This window comes from Rhinatrema bivittatum, unplaced genomic scaffold (genome assembly GCF_901001135.1).
Source record: "Rhinatrema bivittatum unplaced genomic scaffold, aRhiBiv1.1, whole genome shotgun sequence".
Classification (NCBI taxonomy): Eukaryota; Metazoa; Chordata; class Amphibia; order Gymnophiona; family Rhinatrematidae; genus Rhinatrema; species Rhinatrema bivittatum.
Genome location: NW_021821463.1, coordinates 1 through 10,841, shown reverse-complemented (window position 1 = coordinate 10,841; position 10,841 = coordinate 1). Strand labels below are relative to the sequence as shown.

At 46.1% G+C, this 10,841-nt stretch overlaps 1 protein-coding gene across 1 annotated transcript; it reads left to right on the top strand.

Moving 5' to 3' along the window:
• On the top strand, window positions 1–396 carry LOC115082674 (trafficking regulator of GLUT4 1-like; the record flags this gene model as incomplete). Its single annotated transcript, XM_029586869.1, has 1 exon — window positions 1–396. A coding segment is annotated over exon 1 (396 nt), but the record flags the coding sequence as incomplete, so codon positions are not given.
• Between the last annotated feature and the right edge of the window lie 10,445 nt (window positions 397–10,841).

The following is a 10,841-nucleotide window of genomic DNA, read 5'->3' as shown; positions in this document are numbered from 1 at the left end:
ATGGCCATTAACACCGATGCCCAGTTCGAGAAGACTTTGAGCGAATGTGGCACTGCCCTGCCCAGCGACTCTCAGGAGACCGAGAAGCTGCTCACCACCGCCGACGGCAAGGAGGAGAACGACCTCAAGCAGTCCTTCTCGGCCACGCTGTCCAGCGAGAAGTCCCTGGACATGGAGCAGAACGGCCACAGCCTGCCCTACAAGTCCGCCTCGGCGGAGCAGCTGGAGTCCGCCCCGCTCTCGCCCTCCCGCGTCAGCCTGGCCCGGGCATCCTCCACGGCCACCACCAACGCCCAGGAGCAAGCCCTGCCCAGGGACTACATCTTCCTGGCCATCTTCTCCTGCTTCTGCCCCGTCTGGCCCGTGAACATCGTGGCGCTGGTCTTTTCCATCCTGGTAAGTTGTGCGGAAAGCCCTCGGGGGGGGGGGGCACAGCTGGGGGGGGGGGTCCCTTGCCTGTCACTTTTCTTCCCTCGGGAGCAGCTGTTCCGTTCCGCGCAAACTTTCCTCCTCTGTGGCTGCGGTGGGGTTTTCGGGGACAGGAGGGAGTGGAGCTCGGGGTGGGTCCAGCATGAATTTCTAGGGCACTTTGGGACCCACCTGCTCCTGATTTCTTGGGAGCCTCCCTTCTGAGCGGAGCAGGAGCTGTGCTGGTAGTCCGGGGATAAAATCTTATTTTGCATTGCTCGGGCTCCGCAGCAGGAGCACGGATATCGGCTGCGATGGAAGCAGTTCTTGGGAGAAGTCAGATGTCGCCCTTTCCATCTAACTGGGACACAAACATCTGGGAGGGATGCAGGTTTTAGTTAAGGCGGTGCTCGAAACAAAGGAAGAAAAAGAGGGAAGAAAGAATGTTTTGCATCCATTTGGGCTTGGTGTAAGCTTGCAGAATGACACTATATATATATATATATATATATATATATATATATATATATATATATATATATATATATAAAAGGGTTAGGCGCCGGTCAGGAACAGCAGGGTAAGGCAGCGGACAAGGGACGATCAATAGATTCGCAATCTCAGAAACAGAGGGAGACCTTGTACCATGGAATTGCTGCTGTCCTGGGAACCCCAAGCCTGGGAGGGATGACTAATTATTAGAGGAGACCCCGAGCAGGTGCAGCGGAAACCTTTCCAACCTTCCTGTGCAAAACATTATTGTTGGGAAGGGCTTACAGTACAGCGCTCCGATGTGCATATGAGTTGGAAAACCTGAAGCCGGGCACCAGCGCAGTCGGTTCTGCAGAAATATTTATGCAACCAAACAGTTCAAAGAAAAGTAAACGCTCAGCTAAGAGAATCATGGTTATGTGGATGATTTGATCTTTTACACTTTTGAAAAGAACTCGAAGCTTTTTCCTTGTTCCTTGCCTTCTTACCTTTATGGGAAGTCTGGCCTTCAGCACTAAAAAGGGACGGATTCTGCCTTGGGGACCCCCTCCCCCCCAAGCTCTTTCCCCAGTGTTGCTCCTTCCCTGCCCTCATCAAAAACCTTTGAGTCGTCTAGCGAGCACCCTCTCCCCCAGGGACAGCCCCCGCCCTCTCCCCCAGGGACAGACCCCGCCCTCTCCCCCAGGGACAGCCCCCGCCCTCTCCCCCGGACACTTGCTGTAAGATTTCACGCTGTTTCCCAAGAGAAGAGCTGCTGTTGCTACTTCTCACTTCTGTAGGTGTCGCCAGCCCTGGGCGGGACACATGACGGGGACAGCGCCTGCTCCCCTCACAATCTAGGCAAATAAAAAGTGCCTGCTCCCCTCACAATCCAGGCAAATAAAAAGTGCCTGCTCCCCTCACAATCTAGGCAAATAAAAAGTGCCTGCTCCCCTCACAATCTAGTCAAATAAAAGTGCCTGCTCCCCTCACAATCTAGGCAAATAAAAAGTGCCTGCTCCCCTCACAATCCAGGCAAATAAAAAGTGCCTGCTCCCCTCACAATCTAGGCAAATAAAAAGTGCCTGCTCCCCTCACAATCTAGGCAAATAAAAAGTGCCTGCTCCCCTCACAATCCAGGCAAATAAAAAGTGCCTGCTCCCCTCACAATCTAGTCAAATAAAAAGTGCCTGCTCCCCTCACAATCTAGGCAAATAAAAAGTGCCTGCTCCCCTCACAATCTAGGCAAATAAAAAGTGCCTGCTCCCCTCACAATCTAGTCAAATAAAAAGTGCCTGCTCCCCTCACAATCCAGGCAAATAAAAAGTGCCTGCTCCCCTCACAATCTAGGCAAATAAAAAGTGCCTGCTCCCCTCACAATCCAGGCAAATAAAAAGTGCCTGCTCCCCTCACAATCCAGGCAAATAAAAAGTGCCTGCTCCCCTCACAATCCAGGCAAATAAAAAGTGCCTGCTCCCTTCACAATCTAGGCAAATAAAAAGTGCCTGCTCCCCTCACAATCTAGGCAAATAAAAAGTGCCTGCTCCCTCACAATCTAGGCAAATAAAAAGTGCCTGCTCTCCTCACAATCTAGGCAAATAAAAAGTGCCTGCTCCCCTCACAATCCAGGCAAATAAAAGTGCCTGCTCCCCTCACAATCTAGGCAAATAAAAGTGCCTGCTCCCCTCACAATCTAGGCAAATAAAAAGTGCCTGCTCCCCTCACAATCCAGGCAAATAAAAAGTGCCTGCTCCCCTCACAATCTAGGCAAATAAAAAGTGCCTGCTCCCCTCACAATCTAGGCAAATAAAAAGTGCCTGCTCCCCTCACAATCCAGGCAAATAAAAAGTGCCTGCTCTCCTCACAATCTAGGCAAATAAAAAGTGCCTGCTCCTCTCACAATCTAGTCAAATAAAAAGTGCCTGCTCCCCTCACAATCTAGGCAAATAAAAAGTGCCTGCTCCCCTCACAATCTAGGCAAATAAAAAGTGCCTGCTCCCCTCACAATCTAGGCAAATAAAAAGTGCCTGCTCCCCTCACAATCTAGGCAAACAAAAAGTGCCTGCTCTCCTCACAATCTAGGCAAATAAAAAGTGCCTGCTCCCCTCACAATCTAGGCAAATAAAAAGTGCCTGCTCCCCTCACAATCTAGGCAAATAAAAAGTGCCTGCTCCCCTCACAATCTAGGCAAACAAAAAGTGCCTGCTCCCCTCACAATCTAGGCAAATAAAAAGTGCCTGCTCCCCTCACAATCTAGGCAAATAAAAAGTGCCTGCTCCCCTCACAATCTAGGCAAATAAAAAGTGCCTGCTCTCCTCACAATCTAGGCAAATAAAAAGTGCCTGCTCCCCTCACAATCTAGGCAAATAAAAAGTGCCTGCTCTCCTCACAATCTAGGCAAATAAAAAGTGCCTGCTCCCTCACAATCTAGGCAAATAAAAAGTGCCTGCTCTCCTAACAATCTAGTCAAATAAAAAGTGCCTGCTCTCCTCACAATCTAGGCAAATAAAAAGTGCCTGCTCTCCTCACAATCTAGGCAAATAAAAAGTGCCTGCTCCCCTCACAATCTAGTCAAATAAAAAGTGCCTGCTCTCCTCACAATCTAGGCAAATAAAAAGTACCTGCTCTCCTCACAATCTAGGCAAATAAAAAGTGCCTGCTCCCCTCACAATCTAGGCAAATAAAAAGTGCCTGCTCTCCTCACAATCTAGGCAAATAAAAAGTGCCTGCTCCTCTCACAATCTAGTCAAATAAAAAGTGCCTGCTCTCCTCACAATCTAGGCAAATAAAAAGTGCCTGCTCCCCTCACAATCTAGGCAAATAAAAAGTGCCTGCTCCTCTCACAATCTAGTCAAATAAAAAGTGCCTGCTCTCCTCACAATCTAGGCAAATAAAAAGTGCCTGCTCCCCTCACAATCTAGTCAAGTCAAATAAAAAGTGCCTGCTCTCCTCACAATCTAGGCAAATAAAAAGTGCCTGCTCTCCTCACAATCTAGGCAAATAAAAGTGCCTGCTCCCCTCACAATCTAGGCAAATAAAAAGTGCCTGCTCTCCTCACAATCTAGGCAAATAAAAAGTGCCTGCTCCCTCACAATCTAGGCAAATAAAAAGTGCCTGCTCTCCTAACAATCTAGGCAAATAAAAAGTGCCTGCTCCCCTCACAATCTAGGCAAATAAAAAGTGCCTGCTCCCCTCACAATCTAGGCAAATAAAAAGTGCCTGCTCCCCTCACAATGTAGGCAAACAAAAAGTGCCTGCTCCCCTCACAATCTAGGCAAATAAAAAGTGCCTGCTCCCCTCACAATCTAGGCAAATAAAAAGTGCCTGCTCCCCTCACAATCTAGTCAAATAAAAAGTGCCTGCTCTCCTCACAATCTAGGCAAATAAAAAGTGCCTGCTCTCCTCACAATCTAGGCAAATAAAAAGTGCCTGCTCCCCTCACAATCTAGTCAAATAAAAAGTGCCTGCTCTCCTCACAATCTAGGCAAATAAAAAGTGCCTGCTCTCCTCACAATCTAGGCAAATAAAAAGTGCCTGCTCCCCTCACAATCTAGGCAAATAAAAAGTGCCTGCTCTCCTCACAATCTAGGCAAATAAAAAGTGCCTGCTCCTCTCACAATCTAGTCAAATAAAAAGTGCCTGCTCTCCTCACAATCTAGGCAAATAAAAAGTGCCTGCTCCCCTCACAATCTAGGCAAATAAAAAGTGCCTGCTCCCTCACATCTAGGCAAATAAAAAGTGCCTGCTCCTCTCACAATCTAGTCAAATAAAAAGTGCCTGCTCTCCTCACAATCTAGGCAAATAAAAAGTGCCTGCTCCCCTCACAATCTAGTCAAATAAAAAGTGCCTGCTCTCCTCACAATCTAGGCAAATAAAAAGTGCCTGCTCTCCTCACAATCTAGGCAAATAAAAAGTGCCTGCTCCCCTCACAATCTAGGCAAATAAAAAGTGCCTGCTCTCCTCACAATCTAGGCAAATAAAAAGTGCCTGCTCCCCTCACAATCTAGTCAAATAAAAAGTGCCTGCTCCCCTCACAATCTAGGCAAATAAAAAGTGCCTGCTCCCCTCACAATCTAGGCAAATAAAAAGTGCCTGCTCCTCTCACAATCTAGTCAAATAAAAAGTGCCTGCTCTCCTCACAATCTAGGCAAATAAAAAGTGCCTGCTCTCCTCACAATCTAGGCAAATAAAAAGTGCCTGCTCCCCTCACAATCTAGGCAAATAAAAAGTTTCTAGACATTTCTCACTGTAAGCAAGCCTACAACCATGGGCTTCAGCACTATGGAAAAATAAACTGTATCCTACTGAAATGACGGTGTAGATGGTGGGGGAGAGGAGCTAGGAGCAAGGACTAGCGGGTTAGAAACCGAGGAGAGAGAGCTCAGCGCTGACTGCAGGCGTTGCTGGTGGCGCTGGGGCTCGGGGGCGCTGGCCCTGGGGAAGGAGCTGTCCATGGTAGCTCCAGACGTCGCTGCTCAGCTTGCGGCCCGGCTCTTTCCTGCTCACTCCCTGCCGAGTCTGACTCTTCCTTTTAGCGGTCAGGGTGTGGCGGACGGTGCAGAGCATTACAGAGTGACAAACCCGTGTCCTTAACTGCTTTGTTTAAGCCATCAAACTATGTAGGTGGCTCCATCTGTATAATACGTTTCCATATAATTATGGATGACTTCCAACCGAGGAAAGCGAAAGGCTTGGGAGTGAGGGGAAAAAAAAATCAGGACTGCATCAGCCTGTCAATTAGTTCTCAAGGTGCATGCGATGAGGATTAAGGGATCTCCGTATCACAAAGGAACGGTAATGTCACGCAGACACCAAGCTGACATCGCTAATAAGGCGATGATCCGGGCGCACAGAGCAGGGAATTCATTCCCTCGCTGCCGGGTGTATGCAGAAAGATTCAGGGGGACCCAACAAGGATCTGGTCTGCTGGCACATTTGGGATAACTTAAGTGACCCGAGGTTTCCATAAAGCAGCTGTTCCCTATCTTAAAATTAACATTGAAAAGCCCCAAAAGAGCACAAATAAATGACCTATAACGGCACTGTTTATGCCCAAGGGCTCGGTATTAACTCCGGCAGAGATACTACTTAAACAATTATTAAGCACTGACATCGGATTAAAGTCCAGTCCCTCTCTGTAGGGAATGAAACAGATCAGTGTAAAAAGCATGCTGGTTTGGTCCACAAACATCTGGAATCCTTAGAAAAGAAAGCAGCAGCTTGGGATGAGGTTATCTTAGGGGGTAGGGCATTCCATTCATGGCGTCACTCTGAAGCTTCAGTCCTTTGAACCAGGCCCAGAAAAAAAAAAAAAAGAATTAAGGCCAGGGCTTCCTAATGTCCACCCAGGCAGGCAGGGTTTTCAGCAATGAATCCACCATGAATATGCATGATGTAGATTTGTGTTATGTAAATATATCTCATGCATATTCACTGACTGGCTGTGTCTTGAGAACGATTTGGGAGCCAGGGATTTAGGCAGAGGAGTTACTCCCAGTGCCTTCTAGGTCAAAGATTATCTCTGTTACAAAGGAAAAGAGGCTAGTTTAACACAATCCGTAACAGGCAGGTAAGATCACAGTCCAGCAGGTACCTAAACTATTTCAATTCTTTCTAAAAAGAGGCAAGAAAACTAGAAGTGGACTCCTGTGTACTAAGCTGCAATAAAGGGCATAACCCATGTGTTGAACTGAGGGCACATTAGTGTGTATCTCTTACTGCACACTTACAATGTGATGGATATTCCTGATGCAATACTCCAGAACCTACCCAAACACAAGCCATATTCCCACATCTTTCTATCTAATGATCCTCTGTGCTGAGCCCAAGCTTTCTTGAATTCTGTTTCTGCTTTCTCTTCCGCCAGTTCTACTGTGCAATGATTCAGTGCATCCACCATCCTTGCTTTTACTCAAGTTCTAGAACTTTCCTTCCATTGAAAAATGCTTGGTTCTTGGGCATCAATAACATTCAGGTATTTGAATGTTTCTATTATAGCCGCCTCCCCCCACCCCTTTCTTCTAGGCCAGTGTTTCTCAAGCCAGTCTGGTTTTCAGGATATCTGTGATAAATATGAAGAGATTTGCCTCCACTATCTCCACTGCATGCATATTCATTATGGATATCCTAAAAAATCAGATTGGCTAGGGGGTACTCCAAGATCAAACTGAGATACACTTTTCTGAGGTTACATAGAAAAGGCCACATTTTCAAAAGCCTATGCACGTAAAAACCAGGGTTTATGAGCCTGGCCGGGCCTTGCACGTGCAGCGTGCATTTTATAACAGGCCCGGCCATGCACATAAACCCTGGTACATGCACAAGTGACGGGCCCTGAAAAAGGGGCAGGTTGGGAGGCATGATCTGGGAGGGGAGGGGTGGGATGAGGCCAACCGGGACAGCTACTGTTCTGGGAAGCACATGCTGGCAGCTGGCCGGTGCACGTAACTTGCTTCGGCTCCAGAGGAGCAGTAAATAATAAAATAAAAAAATTAGGGAAAGGTAGGTTAGGTTTAGGGGGGTGGGGGGAGAGGGGAAGAGGGGAGGAAGTGTAGTTAAGGGGTATGGAAGCTCCCTCCTAGTCCACTCCTTAATTGGAGTGGACTGGGAGGGAACTGGGAAAGGCCAAATTGCATCGCCGCATGTATTTTACAAAAATTTGCACCCCCTGCATGTGCTGCTCCCACATTTGCACACAAATTTTAAAATCCGTGTGTGCGGCTATCCAATTTAGTAACATATGTGTGCCGCTCGTGCATGTTATACAATCGGCGCGTCCATGTGTGCACGCTGAGAACCAAGTACACATGGATGCACGCGCGCTGCTTTGAAAATCTACCCCAAAGGTTCTTAAATGTGGGATTTATGGGTCATGATCTGCCCCATTTTGGCAGCTCTTGTCTGGACAGTCTCTCATCTGCCTATATCATTTGCAGATATGACCTCCAAAATTGGACACAATCCTCCGATGAGGTCTCACTACTAATGATATCTCTTCCTATTCCCCCTGTGCTGCAAGAGAAGGGCTTACTGACAGACTAAGCTTGCATTGGCAGAGTTGTAGTTGGGTCTCAGTACTGGAACAGCAGGAGCTGTTGAAGGGGAGGATTGAGGTGAAATTGCCAGATTGTATTGTCACATGTATTGTTTATTTTTTCAAAAAGTACAAGTCCAGGGGATACACAATGAAGTTACTGGGTAATACATTTAAAAGAGAAAATATTATTGTACTCAACGCATAATTAAGCTCTGGAATTCATTGCCAGAGGATGGACACGTTCCTGCAGGAAAAGTCCATAAACCATTATTAAGTTGTAGAAATCCACTGCTTATTCTGGGATAAGCAGCTTGGAATCAATCTACCCCTTGGGATTCTGCCAGCTACTTGTGACTTGGATTGGGCTTCTGTTGGAAACAGGATACTGGGCTGATGGACCTTTGGTCTGCCCATATGGCAAGTCTTATGTAGGTATTAGGTGGGATTCTCAATATTAGAAGAGCAGGGAATGCTGGTGGAAAGGACAGAGTTACTTTGACAGAGGTATTAGATTGGGTCCTCGCTCCTGAACAGCAGGAGGTGCTGGAGGGCAAGATTAAAGTGCATTACTAGAGGAATTAGGTGTGGTCATAGAAACATAGAAATGTGATGGCAGAAAAAGACCGTTCAGCTTATCTAGTCTGCCCATTCACATCAATTATTGAACTTTACAATCGCTGCCACTCCCCTCAGAGATCCCCTGTGCTTATCCCATGCTTTCTTGAATTCAGAAACTGTCCTCGTCTCCATCACCTTCACTGGGAGCCTGTTCTATGTGTCCACTACCCTCTCTGTACAGAATTACTCCTGAGTCTCAGATTACTCCTGAGTCTACTCCCTTTCACCCTCAATCCATGACCAATCTGTGCATGGAAACCTTTAAGAAATTTAAATATTTCTTATGATATATCTTCCCTATCTCGCCTTTCCTATAGGGTGTACATGTTTAGATCTTTAAGTCTATCCCCATGTGCTTTAGAGCAAAGACCTCTTACCATTTTAGTAGCCACCCTATGGACCGACTCCATCCTGTTCCCTAGGCAGACAAAGCATCATTCTGGGTTTTGCCATTGTCTTAGCCACCTTAAGACCATCAGATATGATCAACCCTTGATTCTGCTCTTCTTTTGTTCTTAGAAGAATTGCACCCCTACACTGTACCCAAATGTATAGTCCTGCATTTTTAGCATTAAACCTTAGCTGCCAGACTCGACAATTCCTTGAGCTTTGCTAGATCCTTCCTCATGTTTTCCACTCCTGCCTGGCTGTCCACCTTGTTGCAGCTATTGGTGTCACCTGCAAAGAGACAAATTTTGTCTGACAATTCTTCTACAGTGTTGTTCATAAAAAATGCTGAAAAGAACTGATCCCTGTGGCACATTGCTGGTAACACCCCTCCTCCATGGAGTGAACTCCATTTACCACTTCCCTTTATTGCCTCCCCACCCAACCAGTTTTGAATGCAGTCAGTCACTCAAGAGCCCATATCAAGGGCACTCAGTTTACAAGTCGCCTATGCGGTCCTGAACAGTTGATCGGTGCTCTTTATAGCAGAGGCTCCCAGTTCTGCAGAGTCCTGCACTTTACATATCAGAAGTCAGGCTTCACTTTCAGACAGAGTAGCTTTTGGTTAGACACAGATCAACAAAGTGCTTCTTGTTATTTCCAAATCAAAGCCCTAAGAATGCTGCAGTCAGCAATTATTCACAAGCCAATAATGAGTCAGAGAAATAAGATCCATTTAGAAAAGAGCACATCTGCACAGCAGCTGGCATGAGTGGGCATTTGATTCCAGTCCAGTCAGTTTTAATAGAGCTTGTTTATGTATGGATATATCATCTACAGAGCCCTGAAACTGAAAACATAGTGTAGATAATAAACTGAATAGCTGAATCCAGGAATGGTTATTAACATGTCCCATAGTAGTGGAACTGGAGTCCAGGTCTGAAGATTTCAGCTGGCTTCCAACCAAAGAACATGCTCACCCCTCACATGAGCTTACACAACTAGGTGCTATTTTGTCATTGGCACCAGGAGGTCAGGAGGGATGACACCAGGGAGTTGTAAAAGCCTGAAGCTCTCCTGGAAATCATTATTACTGGTTACTTAGCATCATGAAATACAGAAAATATATTTAACCTTTCTTTGCTCTCAATCTCCCTCTGGACTTTTCTTAAGCTTTCTTTTTCATCCACATAATATTCTGAGATGGTTGCTTCTAAGGACAGTTATAGAAATTTGTGGTTGTAACTTATATGGACAGCAATGGAATAAATTACAAGATGGTTGTTGCATGGACAGCTGTGGAGTGTCTATGACCAGTCAGAAAGCCAGATGTAGGACCTAGTTCTCAAGCAGCCTGAGCTGTGTCAGTGAGCCAGCAGAGCCAGAACGTGGTGACACACCTAGGCAGGCAGATTTTCAGGATGCCTGCAATGAATATGGATGAGGTAGATCTGCATGCAAATCTACCTCATGCATATTCATTGAGGACATCCTGAAAAACCTCTGCCCCAGAAAATGGAGCACAGACAAGCAATGGACACCACTGGAGAAAAGGGGAAGAGAAGAGAAAAAGGCAGAAGAAAAGTGAAAGGAAGAGAAGAATGAGAGATAGGAACAAAGGAAACAAATATAAGCAGGAAAGATCAGAAAAAAAGAGACACAGAGCAAGAGAGCACAGAATTTTGCTGAAGCTTCTTGAATTTCTGAAGTATTTATTATTTATTTATTTGAGTTTCTATACCGATATTAGTAGGGACATCATATCGGTGAAGAAAAACAATCAAGTATATGAGTACTACCATTACCTGCTTACTCCCTGCTCAATAATGCATCCAATCCCATGAACCACAAGATGGCAATTCAGGTAGGGCCAGATTTAAGCAAGGCAATACAGGCAAATTCTAAAGAGACCCAAAAAATG